This window comes from Hypomesus nipponensis, chromosome 23, assembly GCF_054491055.1.
Source record: "Hypomesus nipponensis isolate SF chromosome 23, ASM5449105v1, whole genome shotgun sequence".
In the NCBI taxonomy this organism is placed as follows: Eukaryota; Metazoa; Chordata; class Actinopteri; order Osmeriformes; family Osmeridae; genus Hypomesus; species Hypomesus nipponensis.
This window is the reverse complement of record NC_140383.1, coordinates 8,548,637-8,571,215: the sequence shown is the minus strand read 5'-3', so window position 1 is coordinate 8,571,215 and position 22,579 is coordinate 8,548,637. Positions and strand designations below refer to the sequence as shown.

The window sequence follows — 22,579 nt, the reverse complement described above, 5'->3', positions numbered from 1 at the left end:
TTATAAATGTTCTTTACAGGAATTAGCAACCAGGATAAGAGAAGTTTGTTTAATCTTTTAAATTTAATTCACAATATATTACATAAGGAAATAGGACATTTGAGTTGTTTTGAGTAATTTTTTTTTATACAGAGGGAAAAGATTGAAAGGTGTCAGAGGAACCCTGTGCCTTCCCATGAACTGGTATCTAGAGGGAACCGTGGAACCTGAAAGAACTAACAGTGCTAATGCCATTGGAAAGACAGCAGTAACAACCTAGGCAGCAGTCCATACACCGTTTTACTCTCCAAAACACAGTGATTAGCTACCTTATTTACCTGTGCTACGTTTGACTAACATAATCAGACAGCATGCAAAGGTTAAAGATTTGGTTGATGAATACTGTATTGCCTCAACCACTGTTCAACAGAGATCAAATATGTTTGACTAATGAGGTCTGTAAATAAAGATCATAACCCATAAAACCCAATAAAGCTTTTCACTAACTGCAAAAACTGTTTCAGAAGTCCCTACTGAGTCCTCAGTAGTCTGGATCCAGTATTCTGTTATAATTATAAAGTGCTTCAAACTGAAAAAAGAGCTTTCACACAAGTAAGAAAATACACAGGCCAGGGACCCGCGCACAGGTCTAGTCCTCAACCCTCCACCCTGATGTGGGCACACTTCCCCTCTCCTACGTGTATTTCAAAGCATGTGCCATGTGTATAAAAGACTATTCTAGAACCAGCAATATGGTTTTAAATCAATGAAGGGGGCTGCACTGATTTTAGTTGAATAGATTTTAGAATTGGGGTGCTGTTTGGTCATAGTTCAGTCAGGGGAATGCTTGTTATTGTGTGCAGATTGTGCCATTCTGCTACCCACAGCCAGAGGGCGGTCTGGTGCCGTTTCCCAGTTATTAACGCTACTGTGACGATTACATCTTCATTCAGAGTAAAAACACAAATATAAAAGGCACATCATTTTGTGGTTTCCCTTCTCAAAATCAACCAATAGGATGTGAGTTTATGTAAGAAATGAAACGCTAACATCAGTCTCATGGTCTAAGAGAAGATAGGCAATGAACAGATTCATCGTGGACATTCTCTGTAGCCATAGTCTATCACACTATTCCATGCTACAGTATCTTGGACTTTCTTTTTGAAGGGGTTCCTGCTGAAAGTATGCTAATTATTGTAAGGGACCCCCCCCCCCCAGACAGCATATGACAGAACCAAGGATTGGGTATTCAATGTGAAAATGGCAGATTGATTATTGCTGCATTGTAACTTGACCCCGGCACAGCAACACACAGTAATCACCCTCTAGGGTAATCTGCTCACCTGCAGACACTGTGTCTGTTCTACTCTTGGCAGTGTACCATGCTACCAACTTAAAGAGAAAGAGAAGTAGGGCAGAGGGCAGTCACTATCCTTGGTCAAAATCCAAAACAAAAGCCTTTTACTGGGTTACTACACTGGCCCAGGCTCGTGTTTCACTGTACAGAACAGCAGCTCACTCACTCACTCACTCACTCACTCATTTTTCTTTTTTTTTGCTATCATGTTTCACAATTTTTTCAACACAGACACTGTCAAATGAATGAAAAAAAAAATATTTTCTCTCAAAACATCTTTACAATCAAGGGTGTCAGTACTTCCAACCAAGACTCTCTTTTGGTCGCTAATGTCAGGTCGTTTTTTTTTTCTCAGTTTGAAATGAAAAAAAGAATCATTCATCAACAGTATTACGCACTTGCAGTCGGGTAGAAAAAAAAGTGCCATCTTCATTACTGCCTGGGTGTTGAGAGACTCATTACTGGAATCTCCCACAGAGTTCTCAGTAGCAGTAACACTGTCTATTTATGTACACCTGTGTACCCAGGTCCAGCACGTGGTGGAGGAGAGGCTTCCTCAGGGGCACAGAGTCTCAGGAACGACTCTGGTTCGTGTTAATCATGATATTAGGCAGAGCGTTGCGCCTCTTCCTCCAGGGCCCTAAATCCCGGGAATACCTCTTGATCTGCCGGAACCACTGCTGCGTGCGCGCCTTGTCCGATGCCCTGAACACGAAAGCCTCCCTCCGGATGTCCAGCAGCTCAAAGGTGTCCTCGCACTCCGGGTCGGCCGACACCACGCAGTTGGCCAGGCGGATGGGCTCCCGCAGCACCGCAAACTTCCCGCTGCTCTTGTCCTTGATGAGGACCAGCACGCCGTCCCGCACGCTCTCCCCGGGGGGTTCCTGCGGCTCACATTCCCCCCGGGCGCCCGGGTCCGGCTGACAGCCAGGCGCCTGCCCCCCCGTCGGCGGCGGCGGCGGCCCCCCTTCCCCCGCCCGCTGCGTCCGCACCATCAGTAGACTCTGCACGTTCTGGAACTTGAGGGCCTTGCTGCCTTTCTTTAGCCACTGGCCGTCGGCGGGCTGGGCCAGCTGCATGGGCCCCTCCATGACGAAGCGCGTGCTCTCCCGGGCCCAGCCCACGGTCTTCAGCGACAGCTCCCTCATCTCGATGTTGATGACCTCGCGGTTCTTGCGGCTGTCGCGGCGGAACGAGCGCAGGGACCAGGTGACGGCGCCCTCCTGCCGGGTCTTCATGTTGATGTGCTCCAGGTGGGACTCGACGCGGCTCTTGGCCTCGCGCAGGCGCCCGTGGTCGGGGTGACACTCCGTGGTGGCCTTGCTGATGCGGCTGAGGAGGAGCGGGTACTTGGTGACGCGTTGGAGAGGCGCCATGAGGAAGGAGCGCAGGTTCATACGACGCAGCGCCGTGTTGTCATTCTGGGACACGTCCAGGAAGATTCTGGGAGGACAGCGTGAGAAAGATAGATTGAGACAGAAAGAAAGAGGACAACTGTAAGATTATAAATAAACAAAACATCGAACGGTGGGCCAGTGTCGTTAGAAGAACTCAGACCTCATTCCACAGTGAAGAGAATCAGTGGAAGCCTGAGTCATTGAGTGAGAAATGGCCGGATCTAAAATAGGTAATGACTTCAGCACTATTCTCCAAATAGGTTCTGTTATGAATAAATGATGGCCTTCGCTCTCCTCTGTTTTAAGAGTAACACCATGGAGTAACTAGACTACCGTAAGCTACTGGTCCTTGGGCACTGTTTCAGTTCACACATCTATTCCGTCTATACAGTCAGAACAGTGAACATTGACTTTGTCTTTGACCAGACAGTTAAAATCCTAAATTAGAGACAGTCAATAGCAAATCCAGTAAAATCTACAGGTCCAGATGTTGCAGGATACAGTGCCACTACAGGGAAGTCTGCTAGCCATCTACCTTAGGAGTTCCTTCTCCTTCTCCAAGGTGTTGAGCATGTTTACTGAAGTGGACTGCTGCAGGCAGTAGGTCTGGAAGGCTGGCAGCATGTTGACAAACTCCAGGAAGATCTCCCCAATACACACTGTTAGTAGGTCCTCATCCCCCTGTTGAGACACAGCAGCCAGGTTATCTACTGTATGGGATTCAAATGTCCAAGAATCGATGGGTGGTGTGTGTGTGTGTATGTGTATGCCCGTGTGTGTCAGTGGGTCCCTGTGTGTGTTTCTGCTTCACCTGGTCGAAGGCCTGGTCGATGCTGTCCTGCAGGTGTTCCAGGAAGCGCTCGTTGACGTCGATGAGCTCCTGAACGTTGCTGAAGACCACGGCCAGCTGCTCGGCGCTCAGCAGAGTGGCGCTCTGCATGGGGCAGTAGAACTCCTCCTTGATGATGCGCAGGTCCTCGCCGTAGCTCGACTCGGTGTTCAGGAACTCCAGGATGGCCTCCTTGCGCTCGGTGCGCAGCTTGGAGCAGCGTTCGCACATGCCCTCCCTGTCCCTCTGGCCACAGTCGGGGCAGGGCCTCTGGGCCTCCCAGACCCTGAGGGAGGCCGAGGGCCTCTTCCAGCCCCGGGCCAGGCCCGGCCCGATGCCACTGTCCACGCGCTCCACCTCCGCCCCGCCGCCGCCGCGCCGCACCCTGCGCGGCTCCTCCTCCTCCTCGCGCTCATCGCTCAGGCCCACCACGCCACTGTCCACGCTCAGGCTGCTCACGGTGCTCCAGCGATGCTGCCCGCCTCGTCGCACCCTCAGGCCCCCCGCACGCTCCTCACCGCTGGGCTCTGAGCGGCCGCGCAGCGCAGCCGGGGCTGTGGGGGAGACACGCACGGCAGGGTTAGATCTAAGGTTCCGTGGGAGACGAACGGAAAGGCTTTCTTTGATCACTAACTATCTCTCATCAACTACTATCATTATCATATAGAAGACTTTCTTCTCCACTCGCACGACCTTCGACTTAGGCCTTTGGCTCCGGACATCAAAACATTGTCAATAGTCCATTAAGGTCAACATTACCATATGGCAACATATTGACTAACATATGTCCCGCATCAGTCAGGACAAGACAGGACGTTGTTGAGAGGTTGTAGAAGGTGCTTCTCCCAAGGGAGAGACTGCAGCAATGTGAGGCCACTTCGTTATGCGGTTACATAATCAGGCTAGGTTCAACAGCGTATTCCCTCTACTTGAAGCTAAACAGATGAGGCTCGTGAATATCATACCGCTGAAAACAAGACCATCTTCAAATGTCAAGACAGGAGGGAAAATGTTAAGGAACACACGCGATAGGTCACTGGGATTCAGCTGCCTGCGTCCAATCCGCATCCAAGAGCAGTCGCTTGGAAAGGAGGAGGCCGGAGGCCGTTACTTTGACGGAACTCCTTCAGAGTTGAAGCGGCGTGTGCGATGGAGGCCGGCAGCATGGTCAGAAAACACTCCGAGCGGTGAGGTCACATGAGGCTGTGGCGTCTGTGACAAGTCCGGCTGGGTTTGACGGCTCGGCTTGTCTGAAAGCAGCCTCTCGGGCCGGCTGTGCCGCGCATCGCTGCACGCAACCCCGCTGCTGTTCCCTGCCGGCTCTCTGGCCTAATCCCCTGCCTGCTCAGACACTGCGCGACTCCACAGGCTCACTGGGGCCTCACTCTTTTCAGCCGAGTCACAGATCCAGAAGCTGCCCTGAGCCAGGCAGAGAGGAGAGTCAACAGCCTGCTCGGTAAGCCAGGACAGTCATGCCGGTGGGACTATGTAAAGACCTCCAGAGACTCTGTGATAGAAGCACACAGGCTCCGTGCCAGACAGGGGCAGTGGGAAGACAGCCCAGCTCGATAGTACCAGACAACTAAAGAGGGAGGACTCCTGCCCTGTCTGCCCTGTAGTAGTACTGCTTTCCACACGGGTCACATCTGTTCAAATGAGGAGTTTATGAACGCAGAAAGGGACATGGAGAGCCTTCTATCAAAACGACAGAATTTAACATGCCCATATATGCCTGTATGCCGGTGTAGCTACAGGTCAGGAATGACGACACTTGGGGTGATTTTGAAATCGTTTCGGTTTCGCTTACTCATCAAATTAAGTAGAGTTACATAAGTGTACGAGGGAATTGCTGTTGTTTTATGTAATGATGATTAAAAAAACCTCTATGGCTTTGTGCACTCACAAACTACGATGTAACATGACAACAAAACCTGCCTTTTGGAGAGATATTATAAAATAAAATAAAAACATTTCAATCATAGACAGATTGCAATGACTTTTCATATAGAAATGTCTAATCCACTCACCACTGTCCCGGTCCCTATCCCGGTCCCGGTCCCTGCGCTGGCTGTGGAACCGTGCGGCCGCCGCGATCTTCATCTCCAGCTGTTTGCGCTTGGCGGCATCAGCCGGCATGGGGTCACTGTAGTGGGGCCGCAGACGGCACTCGCGCTGGGCCCTCACCGTCTCAGCCGGCTCATAGGCCGCGTCGGAGCTGGAACGCCTGCAGCTCAGCCCAGAGTGCTGCTGATTGGAGAGAGGCACCTGTCAATCAATGCCTTGCATGGCAACAACACCTGTCAGACAGCGAGTGGGAGAGATGCCCTGTTGTGACGGAGGGGAGACAGCGGATTAGGGGCTGGTAGTGTGATCAGGGGGGTGGTAGCGTGATCAGGGGGGTGGTAGCGTGATCAGGGGGCTGATAGTGTGATCAGGGGGCTGGTAGCGTGATCAGGGGGCTGGTAGCATGATCAGGGGGCTGGTAGCGTGATCAGGGGGCTGGTAGCATGATCAGGGGGCTGGTAGCGTGATCAGGGGGCTGGTAGCATGATCAGGGGCTGGTAGCGTGATTAGGGGGCTGGTAGCGTGATCAGGGGGCTGGTAGCATGATCAGGGGGCTGGTAGCGTGATCAGGGGGCTGGTAGCATGATCAGGGGGCTGGTAGCGTGATCAGGGGGCTGGTAGCATGATCAGGGGGCTGGTAGCGTGATCAGGGGGCTGGTAGCGTGATCAGGGGGCTGGTAGCATGATCAGGGGGCTGGTAGCGTGATCAGGGGGCTGGTAGCATGATCAGGGGGCTGGTAGCGTGATCAGGGGGCTGGTAGCGTGATCAGGGGGCAGAGAGCGAGATTAGGGAGATAATTGCCCATGCTGAACCAGGATCGTCTGCCTAATGAGTCTGTATTTTTATCATGGCCTGAACAGCGGATACTGTCTGACTGTCCAACGAATACGTCTCTCTGCGGGATACAAGGCAGCACTCAGACAAGAACACAAACAGTCTCTCTTTTCTCCAAGGGTGGATTTTTGCTAAGGGCAGCCTTGATGATGAAGAGAGATTCCATTCGTCAACAATCCCCTGGGTCTAGCCCTTTGAGATAAACCCAGGAATTCTCACACAGGACCTTGCATTCTAACCTTGTGTGCTGGCACCATCAGAAGACAAGATTCCATGATGACAGACAGCTCTCCAATCATTCCGGCCAATCCGATCATTCTGCCATTCATCTGGGCCCCTCAGCACTCAACCTGTGGGCGTGCTGAGAGGTCACCACGGCGACACGTGACCCTTCACCTTTGCGGATGCAGGTCAGATGCAAATCAGAGATCGAGCAGACATCTAGAAGCATCGATCACTAGATCACTGATGACAAATTCAAAATTCTTGTGTGTGGGGGGGGATCCAGACTTCTGAGTGATGAATGGAAAGCCAAGCCGTGACAGGCCAACCCTTCCAGGGGCAGTGAAGGGCGCAGGGCCACGTTTTTTATATCCCACGACGACAGGACGGAAACACAAAGCGGAGGAGTCGGGTGTCGTGCAGAATCATTAATGCAGCATCTGCGGGGTATTAATGAAGGGCTGTCATGACAGAGAGAAAAGCCAGGCGGTCTCTCCACGCATCAGAGCCGGCGCCAGCTACGCCAGGCTCCGCTTTGTCGACGCCAAAGCGCGAGTGGAACGCGGCGCGCCGTCCTCGTATGAACGAAAAGGCGACCGGGGAACCAGACATTGAATGTGTCGACGCGGCCCTCTAGAGACCCCTGCAGAGAGGATTGGGAGTACAGCACGCATCAACACAATGCTACCAGTGGCTAGGCTAGGCTAGGCAGAGAGGATAGAAGAGAGGAGAGGAGACGAGCGGAGCGATAGCGCGAGAAGAACAGTTACCAGCCGTCAACCTCCGGGTTTAATCCTCATTTACTTCCATTGTCCCTCGCTGGGCTGGGGCTGGGGCTGCATGCCTGCTGTGGTCCGGTTCTTATGCCACACTGGCTGCGTGCGTTTGTGCCTCGTCCCCCTGCCCTAATCATCCTTCCATGCCCCTGTCAACTCCGTGTGTGTGCGTGTGCGTGTGAGAGAGAGAGGGCTGTAACCCACTGCTGCCTTGAGCATGGCGAGCGAGCGACAGAGAGCCAAAAAGGAAAACCAAAGGAGAGAAAGGGAGAGACTTACGCATTCTGCTGGTTCCTCTGCTCCTGCAGGCTCGTCGCAACCCGCCGCTCCGCAGGGCGTCGTTGCCATGGAGACAGTGGAGGATTGACAGGCTGGGGGGGGAGCGGTGATGTCAGCGCCATCGTCGTGGTCACCTGACATCCTGACGGGGGCCTCGGCTGAGATCTCTGCACTGCAGCTGGAAAGAGAGACAGAGGGGGGAGAGCGAAAGCGAGAGAGAGGGGAAAGGGAGGTAGAGGGAGAAAGGGGAAGGGGGAAAGAGAGGGAAGAGAGGGAGGAAAAAAAGAAGAAAAAAAGCACAAGGGGGAAAGAGGGAGTGAGAGCGGGGAGGATAGAGAAAAAAGAATGGTGGGGGGGGGCGTTAAGGATGAAATTATGATTCCTGGCACTTCTCTCCTCTCTTTCCGCCATTCATTGTATCCCTCATTCATCCCTCTCTCCGTCCCTTCTCATCCAGCTCCTCCCTCCTCCGCTCCCGCGGGGGGGCGTTTGTCCTGGCCACAACAGAGGGGCTCAGGGGGAAGGTAATTGGACGCATCAGTTCCTATTAACACCTGAACTCCTGGACCACAAGGCAGCACGCTGCCAGACCGGCCCTGCTTGCATCCCACTCGTCTCTCAGTTCTTTGTGTGCTGGGCGGCTGGGCGGCCATGCTCCAAACACGTGGCAGGCGTGTGAACCGAGACACAACACCTCTCCATGCACACAGGGAAAGACACACGCGCACACAATAACGGATTGGGTGCACAGACCACTCAGACAGGGTCGGCGTCTATTGCTAAGTCCGATTCATTTGCACGGACAATAACATCGCACATCTCTCCCTAAAACATCTCTCTGCTCCCTGGCTGATTATATTTTCAATTCTGAACAATAACTCATATGACGTTTTCATTATTTGTGAAAGACTGGGAAAGTAAGATCTTAAAATGATCTTTTGGTGCTCCCATCCTCATGTGACCCATTAAACGTCTGACTTTCGTTCGCCTGTCCCATGAAAGCACCCATCTCCCCACCTCATTTACATGTAGCCTTAATTATTAGACTCTTACATAACGCTGATGTTTCTGAAGCCTCGGCAGTTCTCATGTCTAGTTAATGCTGTGCTCGTCGCTGACCGGCTTTCTGCATCGAGATCAGATCCCTCCATTGTGTCTGGTCCCATCTGACTACACAAACACTCCCATCACACACACAACCAAGCCATCCTATCTCCACCTTTGGTTCTTCATTCAAGCTAATCAAACTCATCATTAAAACATGGAACAAAGAATCAAGAGAGAGGTTTACTTCCATGTAAAAATTCAGCAGGTGCCAGGGGCAACTCGAATTTAAATGATGAATATGCAGCTTCCTGTAAGATGCAGCAGTAAAACAGTCATTTGGCTCCGGTTGGAATAACTGTGATTAAAGCATTTCTTTGAAGATATGACCTGTGACATACAGTAAGATTTATCTGAGGTTATTACCTCAAGGTTAATTTACAAACCAACCACTGTGTATGATAAATCTCCTTTCACCGCACAACAGTGTGACACTGTAATGAGCCTTACCATGATAGCTCGGATATTGCTAAAAGGGTTTTTGAAAATACACAGGACAGCATATCCAAACAGAGCATATGATCAGGACTCTGTTAAGGGGACAGGCTAGGCTCAATAAAATAAATGACAGCAGCTTGGCAATTAGCCGACTGTGGGGAAACAGCACCAGTTCAGCCTAGCACAGGTCAGCAGTTTAATATGAAAGCAGAAAGGATGTCTAGCATAGAGAGATCGTATCACAGACAGATGTGTGTTGTCTCCTGGGTTTGAAAACCCTGCCCCCCCCCCCACCCCCCCCAGGGCTGCATACATGGTGCAGAGAATCTTCATGTTTAATTACGATGTTTATCTAGCTTCCTAAAATATTCATAAAGCTTGCAGATGTCAGAAGTCTAATTCAGATCCATACTTGACACGGTGAGCCAAACACGAACTATGTGAACGCGACAAAATGTGTAATGTCATCCACTGTGCAAAAAGCCATGTCGTAAATACAGAGATAGAGGATGAGACTGTCAAACTCTCGCCAATTGCACATAGGAGAGACATAAAAATATAGATGCAAGCCAATTGGTTTTTCCGTCTGGAGAGCGCACACGTACACACCTGCTCAAACACATGCGCTCGCGCACACACAGACACACCCCCCTCCTGATTCCATGCCGCTTGCCTCCACCATCCATCCATCACGGGTGCCAGCGGTGCAGACAAAGAGAGGAGCTGAGCACAGTGTTACATCCGAGGATGAGGATGAGGAGAGGCGTTTAGGACAGAGAACAAAGCCTTTCCATGGCTGCAACCATCAGTCGTGTCCCTGTGTGTGTGTGTGTGTGTGTGACGCCAGGCTGTTGGCCCAGGAGACACAGAACACCCCTCCAAAGTGTCAAGCTGCCTCACTATGTTGTGTGTCTACGGACGCTATGTCAGACTTGAGACATTGGCAGATCTGGCTCAACCACAGTGATGCCATCCAACAGGCCAGCCATCAGCCTGCTCTATCTGTTAGCTCCAATAGCTGCTAGCCAAGGCTGAGCTAATGAATGGCAATACAAACCAAGTTAAAGTCTGCTACCAGACAGTCCCAGCCAACCAGCTACCCACGAAAGCACTCCAGACTACTAATAAACCTGAGAACAGCCATCTCTTCAAGGGAGAACAAAGTCTAGATCAACACAACACATCTTACTGAGGCCCATCGAGATGTGATCAAATACTGTAGGTGGGTTTTAGAATTCTTTCCAAGTGAATGTTTTTTTTTCCTGGTGTTATTTATTGTGAGTGCTTTTCTTTCTGGCTGAATTCCAGAGGAACCCAGTTTGAATGAAACGGTCTTGTTATGAATGAACTGCTTCAGACTGAGACGCGGCACGGGGAGCAGAACTTGGAATGGAAACAGCTCTACCGCAACAGGCTCCACAGCACGAAACAATATTGATCCGTTCATTAGCATTTTATCTCACGGCCATTAGGCTTCCCTTCAGCCGCTCAGGACAACCAATCAGACCACATCACTTGTCACATCAATCAAACCCCCTTAGGACACCCCGAAGCATCAACGACCAATGAGCTATTAGCCAGTGGAGCAGGTGACTCACCTCTTCTTGATGAGGTCCAAGGCGGACCCAATGAAGCCATCCTTCATCTTGTAGATCTTGGCCCCATAGCTGGAGAGGTGGGCCCCCTCCAGGAGCAGGGCAGGACAGCAGCTGGACGGGCCATCGGAGCTCTCCCTGCGGGGGGGGAAGGGGACCTGCTCGGCTGGGCCCAGGCTCACACTGGGTTTGCTGGCCTCCTCCTCGCCCTGCTGTTGTTCAGACCCTGCCCCTGCCCCAGGCCCCGTCCCTGGGCCTGACCAAGACCCAAGACTACTCTGTGGGGCTGCTCGGACCAGGGGCTGCAGGGGGGTGCGGGGTGCGGGGCCTGTACATATGGGGGATTTTGTGGACTCTTTATTTTGTTCGCGGATGGCTGGCTGACAGGGAGGTTGCTCAGGGGAGCTGAGTGTCAACATACCACTGTCACTGCCTCGGCCCTCTCCTCCATCTGTCCTTTCTCCACTCCCCCTCCCCTCCTCTTTGGTCTCCATCTCCCCATCCAGTCCGACCTGCCTCCGAGGGTCTCTCTGCCCAGACGGAGCGGTCATCACAGCCTCGCGGTCTCCGGCGGTGGACCCCGACCCCGACTCCGCTTCTGGTGCAGGGTCTCTCCCCCCGTTCTGCCTCATCCTCTTGAACTCCTCAAAGGTGGGGATGTGCAGTCGGCCCACGGGGGGTCTCTTGCGCTCCGCCGAGGGCTCCGGCCCGTTTCCGCAGAGGGACTCGGCCGTGTAGGACTGGGCCACGCCGTCCCGGCTCTCTGGGGGCACGTGCGCGGCCAGGTTGGGCGTGCTCCTCTGGCGCCGGAGCTGAAGGCGCCTCAGAACTTCCTGTTTGATCTCCTCGGGACTGGTGATGCGGCGGGCGCACAGAGATCGCCCCCCTGCGAAGCGACCGGGGGACCCCTCCCTTTCCGACGAGCCCGGCAGGATCGGCGGAGCCCCCGGGATCACCTGGGGCCGCAGGGGCTTGTGGGGCTCGGAGGCCCGCGCGCTTTGAAGGCGGAGCTTCTCTCTCAGGCCCCTCCTGGCGTTTCCTCCCCAGTCGTCCACCCCCGGGAACAGCCACTGGGGGAAGAGGGGCTGGTCTCGCCTGGCTGGTCCGCGGCGGGGGTAGAAGGCCAGGCTCTCTGGGGTGGGCATCATACCGTAGACCTGGGGCCCCTCGGGCGGCCCGTCATACCAGTGGCTGGTGGCGGTGCAGCGGAAGATGAACTCGCTATCCATGCTCCTGTAGGGGGTGCTAAGTGAAAACAGGCTGGGCTCGGACATGGCGTTCCAGTTGAGGTTCTCCATGCTGCGGTACAGTCTGCTCCCTACGCTGTTGCAGCTGGCTGGGGGGAGTCCAGTGTGGGGCCCCAGTCCATCAGCTCGCCTAAGTGGGGGGCCACTGCTACTGGAGCAGTAGCGCAGGCCCAGGTTGGAGAGCAGGGCACTGCTGTTACACCTGGGTATGGGACTGGGTGACGCCCCCTGGAGGGTGGAGTAGGGCGCTACACTGTGGCCAGGGTAGGCGGGGAGGGGAGCAGCCAGGGGGAGAGGCAGGGGATGGTCAGTCAAGCAGGGCTCCAGATCCATGGCGAGGCTGCAGCCAGCAAGCGGGCCGGCGGAGGAGGGATAGTCACATGACGCTGTCTTCACGTCCGGCATGGCTGTCGTCTGAAACTCCAGCCTTCGGAGAGAGGCACCGGGGACCTGGAACAGCGGGGCAGGGAGACGGGCGTCGATCAGGAGGGCGACACAGACAAGACACATTGCAATCAGCCATGTACACAAACCAGACAGAGATTTGGGCAGGCAGACTAGACAAGTAGGCAGACAGTCAGACAAGACAGACACACACACACACGAGAATATGTGTTGAAGGACTGACACGGAGGTGCTGAGGTAATGTGGGAATTGAAAAACGCTTTGGATTCCTTGCAATTTCATGTTGACCTTAGCCGGAGAGGGCTTATCTCTGCGTCCCCAACGTGCCCAGGCTTTGTCCGTGTGACGGGCTGTCAGAGCGGAGGCACAGATAGGCCACGGAGACGGGCCGCTATTGGACGGCCGCACGCTCCGGCCCCCGATGCCCGGCTCCTCAACGCGAATAATCGCATTCGATTTCTAAAAATGGCAGCGCTCTGCAGCATGAATAAAAGAGAGGGATTATAACGTTCCTCGCTCTGCCCATGAGAGAAGAGAGGGGAGGAGGAGCGGGGGGTTGGGGGGGGGGGAATGCTAAGCTGAACGGGCAGTAATGAAGACTGCCACTTTGCAGTCTGCCTTCGGCCCTTCACTTTGACTAATCAGAGAGGAGCCGGGGATTAACGGCGGACGCTGCTCAGAGGACTTAGAGGACTCCTTCTCAATTCCTTCCTTCCTTTCCCTCATCTCTCTCTCTTTCTTCCTCTAACTGACTCTTTCTCTCTCTCTCCCTCTCTCTATTTCTTTCTCTCTTTCTCCCTATCTGTAATTAGGACACAGTTCATGGCTTGGGGCTAGTTGTATCTTCAGCACAAATCAGGGTCAAAAAGCAGGAGTTATAAAATAATAACCACCCCCCCCCATTATAGCATTGATTTGGAGGCAAATTCCTTTATGTTCCTCTTTGTTGCTCTATGTAGAAAATCCTCCCTGCTTTATGGTGTTTTAGCTGATGGTGGTGGATGGTATCGATACTCCCAGATGAGATGGAGGTAGCGAGGACGGCCTTCTGGTCTAATTAAGAAACGTGTCTCAGCAAACACAGCAGCCAGCTCTCCACAAATCAAATGAGTGAACTGCAATTAAATAAGCTGCGGGCCAAAACAAAGCTATTTATCTCCAAATCTAAATCTATGCAGACAGTGTTAATCCTTACTGCCCAGAGGGCTGGGTATGTTGGGAAGTTGTCAATCATTAGTCTGAACACCCCTTGTTGCTTGTTTGAGCGTGTGAACCTCCAACATTCTTATTTAACCACAGACGTGTGGGTGAACAAACTTCATTAGCATTGAGAGCGCCTGTCTAATAAGCAAGTGTCCCACTCCTTGTGTGTGAGGTAACATGCCTGTGTTTGAGCACATGAGTCTACATACTGACGGATAGCCTTTGTCCCCTTTCGTTGATTGAATTACTGCAGTGTGAAGCCCTGGTATGAGGCAGGCTTTATGGGGGACCGTGCTCTCCCAGACCCTGCTGTCAGAGCACTAACATGGGAGTATTTCATCTGCACTGACTCCACAGTAAATCTGTCCCGCTGCCGCTCCACACACAAGAGGACCAACTGTAAATATGATGGAGGAGATGGGAAGGACAGTGGGTGAAGGGCTCGCTGTGTGTGTTTCTGTGTGTGGTGTGCGTGTGTCTGTGTGTGATTTCAGGTGTTAGTGTGTATGTGGTGCGATGAGTGCTCTTAGGATAATGAGCAGCATGTGTGTGTGTGCGTGTGTGCCCACGCGTGTGTTTGTGTGGTTACACAACGTGGAGCATCGTATTCCAGCGATAAGGCTGGTAACCGAACCCTCAGATGGTTCCGTTAACCCTTCGGCCGTCTAAACTTACCCCATTTTAATCACGTCTCTGCGGCCTCTCCCGCGTTTCCCTCAGCCTGCAGGTTGCTGGCTCTGGCCCACGAGGTCTGCTCCTCCACAGAGTAACTTCAGAAAGATTCCCTAACACATCCACAACATCCACAAATCCAGACAGTGGTGCCCTGCAACCAAAAGGAAGGCAGAGAGAGAGAAAAAAATCAATCAAAAAGCAGAATAGAATATACAAGAGTCAAGAGTCCAGTGGTTCAGTATAAGAGCTTGGCAGTAGAGGTATCAGGTATGGTAACACAAGCTGAGCTGGGAGGCTGAATTACACCCTAGAGAGTTGTGTAATTAGAGTTTGATTTCTAGATCAGGAGAAGGCGCACGCAAACACCGCCAAATGTCCATCACTGCTGTTTTGTGGGCCTAGTTTGTATGCATGAGAATGTGCGAGGCACTGTAGATGCACTAGAATACTGTGCCTCAGGGCTGTAATTGGCCAGCAGATCAATAGCCAGACACAAGAGAGATACACTCCATACACTGGCTCTGTAAACCACCCCCAAACACACACACTACAGCACTGAGGGTACCAGTCTAGATACCCAGGAGCTACTCCATAAATTGTTACCACAAAAAGCAGCAAAGGGTTTCTTTCCTTTGCAGAAGTTTCTCTCCAGACCGACAGTATAACTGTCAGTCTTATCATTTACATTACGTTTAATCATTTAGCAGACGCTCTTATCCAGAGCGACTTACAGTAAGTACAGGGACATTCCCCCTGAGGCAAGTAGGGTGAAGTGTCTTACCCAAGGACACAACGTCATTTGACACGGCGGGGAATCGAACCAGCAACCTTCTGATTACTAGCCCGACTCCCTCACCGTTTAGCCATCTGACTTCAGGCACTGGACCAGACAAGAACCTCGGCCGTCTTACCTGAGCAGGACAGGAATCCTATAACCAGTGCCCCCCCCCCCTGTCTGTCACTGAAGACTTGTGCCACTTCTCCACTGTCCCCACTCTGGTGTCTGACAGTCTTGTGGTTGCCCAGCAGAGCATGTGGGGCCCCAGCTACGGAGCGACGGAACGTTTGACTGCGTTCTGTCTCGAAGCGGAAGCCGTGCTGCGTGTAGGATTAGTGTGACCGATAGATGTTCCTCTCCTCTCTAAGCCCTCCTCTCTCACGGCTCCTTCCTGGAAAGAGACCCTCGCTCTAGTCTATGGGGCCGAGGCTGTGATGCGCGGGTGGCGGCTACCTACAGCTCGGCCGCAATTCCATTTCTCTATCTCTTTATCGACACCACGCATGGACACATTTGGAATCCGGCTGAGTGGCTTGCTGTGGTCCAACGAGGCTGTCGAAGTGGCCTTTTCTCAGACGTACACAAACGCACAATCCCTACTGAGTTCCATCAGTCGATCCCTCCTCTGTGTAGAGGGAGGTGGACTGCACTATATCACGTGGGTGAGGGTTTGTTAAGTGTGTGTGTGTAAATATGTGTGCATGTGCATAGCGTGTCTGTGTACCATTGGGTATTTGGCTTCTTCTATAGACTGTAATGAAGTGATAATAACCTGCTAGTCTGTTATGACACCTCCAGCAGTCTCCCTCCATGAAGTGCCTCTGTCTGGCACTTCTGAGGGAGGGAGGCTGGGAGAAAGAAAATTTAAAAAAAAATCTCACAGAGAATCTCACACTAGTTATATCCTTGGTCCAACCCCCCACCGGCAACTATACAAGAATAGAACAATGCAGCTGAACCACTCCAGCAATAATTACAGGATGTCAAATTCTGTATGGGTGTGTGTTTGTGTCCAGCAATAACCAGTGTCATCATGGCTCCGCGGGTGATTCCAGGCTTTGTCTATCTGGAGTGTGTGAGTGACAGGTAGCTGAATCCGAGCCCAGCTGGAGGTCCAGCCTCTCACCAGAATCAGAACCGGGCCTCACAGTGGGACAGTGCCTGAGAGCTTTGTACAGATGTCCAATCACAGATCACCAGGCTTGATGTCCACATCGGTTCCCTCGCCAGTCAGCATGAAGCCGTACATAGCATGGAGTCGACATGGTTAAACAGTCTACCCAGAACACGCTGCAATTAATCTAAAGAGGTGTCTTGACATGCTATAGGAAGGGTTGGTTACTGAGGAGAACAGCCAGCCAACCTTGTGTCACAACTCAAGGTTGTGACTTAAGTGACAGAAAAGATGCTCTAAACGGACGAGAAGTCCCCAAATTGGACTCATCTAACACGTGACGTTTCACCATGAATCCGAATGCACGACGAGGAGTCTGGTGTGACAATGTGTGTTGTTCAGCAGCCTGGGAGCCTGGCCTTGACAGTGACGATGACAGACATAATGACATACTGGGGCTTAGGGAGCAGGAGGTGACCATGCTGGTGTCGCAGCCTGCCCCCAGCCAGTGGGTCTAACAGCATGCCTGCAGTCTGTCAGTCAGTCAGTCAGTCTGGTTCATGGTAGCTGCTAATCCCTGAGTCCATCTGATCCCCCAGAGATCCCCTCCGCCGGGCCAGGGAGTCGGGGACAAGCAGCACCCACAGCACACTCAGAGCAGAACCGAGTCAGAGCCAGAGCCCACAGTCTGACCCCCAGAGCAGAACAGATCAGAACAAACCCAGAGCAGAGCTGACCCACAGCACGGCAGAGCAGGAAGGCGTGGAGCAGGGAGGAGGAGAGAAGCGCTGGGCATTTTGATCTGGGAGATCATTCTAAAGCGAAATAAGCTGAAGGACTCTTTATGCGGTAAAGATGTCGCACACGAGAGGACTTTTTACACAATGACTCGGATGTAAATGTTGAAATAATGGGATTTCAAGGGATTTAAACGCATATTACATCTGAATGTTACCAATGAAGAGGCAGAGTTGCGTTCGCAAATGAATCCAACCCACGCAGGTGTGCTGCTTGGTTGAGCTATACTATCTGTGAGTGCACACAGGATGCATCGCCATGACACTGGTACACAAAAACAAAACAGAAGATTAAGCAGGAGCAGCGTAACTCGACCCGAGATCCTAACGAACGGGAGAGCCTTCTCCATCTCCTGTCGAGTGGAGCGCAGGGGAGGCGAGAGGGAGGAGAAGGGGAGGAGAGAGGGGAGGAGAGAGGGGAGAAGGTGAAGAAGAAGAAGCGAGAGGCGAGGAGGCATCTTCACGTGCCACCCTGCGGGGGAGGCAGATGAGACAGCCACCCTCACCCCACTTCCCTCTTATCCTCCCCCTCCTCCGCTCCCTGCTCCAGTAGTAGCTGGGGCTCACAGCCCTCCAAACCCCGTGCCCCCCCACCCCCCAGTCTCTGGAGCAGGAGCAGCAGGGAAAGGGAGGGGGGGGGGGCAGACGGCAAGCTAGCAGTATCAGTGTTCAACATCAAAGGTGGAGGAGTGGTTGGAGGAAAAGAGTTAATGAGGTGAAATGTCTTCAGGAAGAGTGTGATTTACATCTGCTCAGGGAGATGGAACTGTACAAGTCACACAGGGATTACAGACGGGAGGCTGTTTAGTGGTGCATAGTACTAATTCATGCCCTGTATTGCATTTTGGACCCTGTTAAAGCGATAGCCTCGTTAGTACATTTGTAGCATTGTAGTAAGCATTGTGTGTCGTTCTAGGACGGACTACAAACGAGGTAACAACCATGCTGTGCAGTGTAGTAATGCAGGCAGATATTTCAGCATGTGGACGGGTTCAAGTTAGAGAAGGACGTTGAAAAGGAGAAGGAAGGGAGAGAAGAAGGCCGAGATGGGTGATGGGAGATAGCACTTGGATTATTTAGCCTTGCGTTTCCATGAGCAGCACTGTGTATTCACAGGGACAATGACGAAGCCTAGCAAGAAGGCCCTCATAGAATCCAGATCATGCAAATAATCTTGAGGCTATCGAGTGAGCAGAAATGGCAAAAAATGTGCAATCTCAAACGGACACAAGAGCAGTCAGAATAAAACCAAAGCTCGAAGCCTCTACGCATGAACTCAGTTAGAGGCATCATAACCATCAGAGCCGGATCGTTTCCATTGTACTGTAGACTGATGTTGCACTGCAAAAGAAGCATTCACAAGCCTATCATTATGAGGGCAGCAGTGGTCTGTGTGAACCTCAAACAGGCAGACGAGTCGATACCAAATCAATGTCTGCATGTCACCGTCGGCAGCCGGCAGCGCTATTTAACTGTGACAGTCGTCCGCACGGTGCTGTGTTATTACCACATGATCAGCCTGTGAGGGTATAAATAGACCCGATCCCAATAACATTGTAAAGAGAGCCAATCAGCCGAGTGGGTCCTATCGGTCCGGCATCCCCAGTTCTGCTGCAGAGTGACGGAGGGTTATCGATCTCTCAGGCTGTCTCCGTATCCATCCTCATAAGGACACAGGGGCACACATACCCGCACACGCTCACACGCTACCGATAGTCCCAAACCCAGATGGTTGGCCAGCCCTGAAGAGCAGGAAGGAGAGAGTAATGTATGATCTGAATACAAGAGGCAGGCACTGCAGGGTGGCTGTGAGGGGGGATGTTTGACATCCTAAGCTGATTTCTCCTTAGGAAATAGGGTATAATACTGGGCCCGCGATGAGTCGATGGGTATGCTGGCATGCTTTCACCGTGTTAGATAACAGGGAGGGGAACACGACACCGCAGGCATCTGCTGGGCAGCAGGCGGTCAGGGACGTGGGCCGCTCGCTTGCTTTATCTACTACCTCTGGCATTTCAGAGAGAGAGGATGAGGAGGACAGAGACAGATGTTTTGGCCGGCGGAGGTCTATACAGCATGTGTAACCATACTGTCACCCCTAAATATCATCTCCAAATGCTTTGTTGTAGGAATGGACGGGGCTGCGCTGTGTTCCGAATCAAACGGTATTTTGGGGTCCAAATGTAAACACAGTGGGTGAAAGGGAGAAACAAAGTAGTCTGTCACAGTCAGGAGTTCACGAGAAGGTATGCGTGTGCCGGGGGAGTGAGGTTTCCTCGTCTGTACTCCACAGTGTTTTCTGTTTGTTTGCGTTACTGCAGGGGTAATGGCATCAACACCCCCTTGACAACATTAGCGCTAACAAAAACACGCCACGCTCATCCTTGAGCTGAGGCTGACCTCATTCTCGAGATGCTTCTCCAGGGACAGAGAGAGTAGGAGCACAGTAACTGGGAGGGAGTGTCGGGTGCGAGAGGAGAACAAGGTGAGAGAGAGGTAGAAAGAGAGAGGAGCCCGGAGGAAACCTTGGGATATGGAAGGAGGAGAAGTAAGAGGGAGGGAGGGAGGGAGGGAGGGAGGGAGGGAGGGAGGGAGGGAGGGAGGGAGGGAGGGAGGGAGGGAGGGAGGGAGGGAGGGAGGGAGGGAGGGAGGGAGGGAGGGAGGGAGGGAGGGAGGGAAGGAAGGAAAGAGGGAGGGAGGGAGGGAGGGAGGGAGGGAGGGAGGGAGGGAGGGAGGGAGGGAGGGAGGGAAGGAAAGAGGGAGGGAAGGAAAGAGGGAGGGAGGGAGGGAGGGAGGGAGGGAGGGAGGGAGGGAGGGAGGGAGGGAGGGAGGGAGGGAGGGAGGGAGGGAGGGAGGGAGGGAGGGAAAGAGGGAGGGAGGGAGGGAGGAAGGGAGGGAGGGCAGAAGATAGTTAGTGAAAAGAGGAAATCAAAAAATGATGGAGCATGACAGAAAGAGAGCAATGTGGGATATGAGAGGTAATGAGAAGGATGGAGACGGAGAAAGACGCCAAAGAGCAAAAATGGAAAGATAGAAAGCAATAAGACATTCAGGGAGAGAGACAGAGGTAGACTGAGAGGGGTCGGAAGAAACGTAATGAGGGGTGGAGAGAGAGGTAGAAAGAGGTAGAGTGGTGGAGGTGTAAAGATTGAGGGAGATAAAGGGAGAAAGATGGAGGGAGCAAGCAAGAGAGAGAGAGAGAGAGAGAGAGAGAGAGAGAGAGAGAGAGAGAGAGAGAGAGAGAGAGAGAGAGAGAGAGGTAATCCCAGGAGCGCTGTTGGTAAACAATGGGAGGGTAATAAGGCAGGATTTGCTCTGGAGCAGATGGCTGCGTGACTCACTCATATCTCTGACAGGGGAATGGAGACACCAGAGAGTTAGATGGAGGGAGATAGAAGGAGACCTAACTTATATCAGGCATGTATAATAGCCCGTTAAGCTCTTTGTGGGTCTCGACTCAAATGTCCTTGGCTCAACACCAGACAATAAACAAATACAGAATCTGACCATGGTCGCTCTCCTATTATTCACCTTGAGGAGACAGGAAGTCTTTCACCAGACCAATCCTTCACAGGGGAATGGTCACTGGTAACAGTAGGAGCCGTAATAACATCTTGCCATCGAAAATATATAAAACAAAGACTGAGAGTGGGGTGTTCCCTACGCTCTCTTAAACATATTTCCTGCCATTTGTATTTGTGTGTCCTATTCTGGAGCAGATCAGTGGACCCCTGACCCTGCCTAGGACCTTCAGTAAGAACAGATTAATCACAAGAGCAGACACACACACACACACACACACGGGAGGCCCGGCAAAAGGGGTATAATTCCAGTGCAAGGCTCACACCTTTGTTGTCTGTAACAACCCAAAGAGGAGAGGAGAAGGGTGAGGAGTTGAGGCAGGAAGGGAGGAGCGAAAAGAGGAGGTAAGGAGATGTGAGGAGGAGGAAAGAAGAGAAAAGGAGCTGAGCAAGACAGGAGAGGAAGATCAAAGCAGAGTGGGCAACAACAACAAAAACACCCCCCTCCCTTGGTCTCTCTGGGCCAAGGACAGGATTGTAATGGGCTTACACTGCAGGGGTGAGGAGGTGAGAGGCTGGGGTGGGTGGGGGGTAGCGTACAACGTATAAGGGCGAACAGGGTGGGAGGGACGAGGGAAAGGGACAGGATAAGCAGCAAAGGCTGAGCAGGAAAATGTCGGGGTGGGGAAGGGAGGGGATCAGGGACGGGGAGTCAGATGGCTGAGCGGTTAGGGAATAGGGCTACTAATCAGAAGGTTACCGGTTTGATTCCTGGCCATACAAAAATGACATTGTGTCCATGGGAAAGGCACTTCACCCTACTTGCCTCGGGGGAATGTCCCTGTACTTACTGTAAGTCACTCTGGATAAGAGCGTCTGCTAAATGACTAAAATGTAAATGTGGGACAAAGAGCGATGCAGAGCCATTGATCAACTGTCGTATCTGTTTACAGTAGACTGAGATTGAGAGCGAGAGACAGAGCGAGAGAGAGTGAGAGTTGTATCTATCTTCACCTGTCCAATCACCATAGCGTGCAGTGAGAGGGAATACAGAAGTCTGCTTTCGCGTTTCAAGTTGTGAGGAGAGGAAAGCCTTATCGCTCCCCTGCAGAGCTGAGCTGAGGTACAGGACAGGAGCCATAATCTGTTTTACCAGAGCTGCATGGATAACTGTCACATGACTCATCATGTCTGTCGTCTGCAGCATGGCTCACATGTTCCATGTGCACAGCACTGCATGCAGGGGGAACATGTATGTTAACCTACACGGTCAACTCTTCAGAACTTTCTTTTTTTCCTGGTTGAGATTGAAAAAAAGATGGAAAGTGACATCCAATGCCGCACATTATCCAGTTTCAGGAGGTTCATTTTACGTTGTCAATTATCAAGCAGTTACAAAGGAGAAGAGAGCTCCAGTGAACCGAAACAGAAGAAAAATGTTTTCAATAGACCGAATTGGACATTTTCCTTGAAGTACCATTTTAACAGACACAAAGGGATGTTCTAGTGGTGGTTGGAGGAGATGGAAATAATATTACAATATTAGAAGAAGATAATATTAAGTGAATAGCAGATGGGAAATCCATAATTACCAGACCCCAGGAAGCCTTCACCGCTGGGCTCTAAACTGATTACCCTCATCTAAACCTCTCTTGCCCAAAATTCTTACCCCTTACCCCCTTCTACCCCGACAGCTACTATGCAAACACAAGAGTGTCAACGCAATTTATTTTCCAATTTCCTTTGGGGTGATTGACTGTCTTCCTTTCCTTTCACCTCCTCCCTCTCTGTCTTGTCCACTTCTCTTATGCTCTCTCTCTCTATCTTTCTCTCTCTCTTACACACTCTGAGCACACCAACAGACTCTCCATCTCAGCTAGCTCTCAAGCTACTTGGTCACCTCTTACCATTCTCTATGCCTGCCTTTCCTCTCTCTCTCTTTGTTTCTCTTTGACTTTTTCTCT

At 52.0% G+C, this 22,579-nt stretch overlaps 1 protein-coding gene across 6 annotated transcripts in view; it reads right to left on the bottom strand.

The window, feature by feature from the left end:
• Positions 1-35: 35 nt before the first annotated feature.
• Positions 36-22,579, bottom strand: part of arhgef49 (Rho guanine nucleotide exchange factor 49) — a 33,889-nt gene continuing 11,345 nt past the window's right edge. For 4 of the 6 annotated variants that reach the window (XM_084689780.1, XM_084689781.1, XM_084689782.1 and 1 more), the window contains 7 exons: positions 14,406-14,556; positions 10,879-12,572; positions 7,739-7,916; positions 5,590-5,809; positions 3,545-4,116; positions 3,269-3,414; positions 36-2,779 (listed from right to left, as the gene is read on the bottom strand). In XM_084689780.1, coding sequence (XP_084545906.1) covers positions 1,909-2,779; positions 3,269-3,414; positions 3,545-4,116; positions 5,590-5,809; positions 7,739-7,916; positions 10,879-12,527 — 3,636 coding nt within the window. In that variant the 5' untranslated portion in view covers positions 12,528-12,572; positions 14,406-14,556 and the 3' untranslated portion in view covers positions 36-1,908. The remainder of the gene's footprint in view (positions 2,780-3,268; positions 3,415-3,544; positions 4,117-5,589; positions 5,810-7,738; positions 7,917-10,878; positions 12,573-14,405; positions 14,557-22,579) is intronic. The other 2 variants (XM_084689785.1, XM_084689784.1) reach the window with 2 other exon arrangements.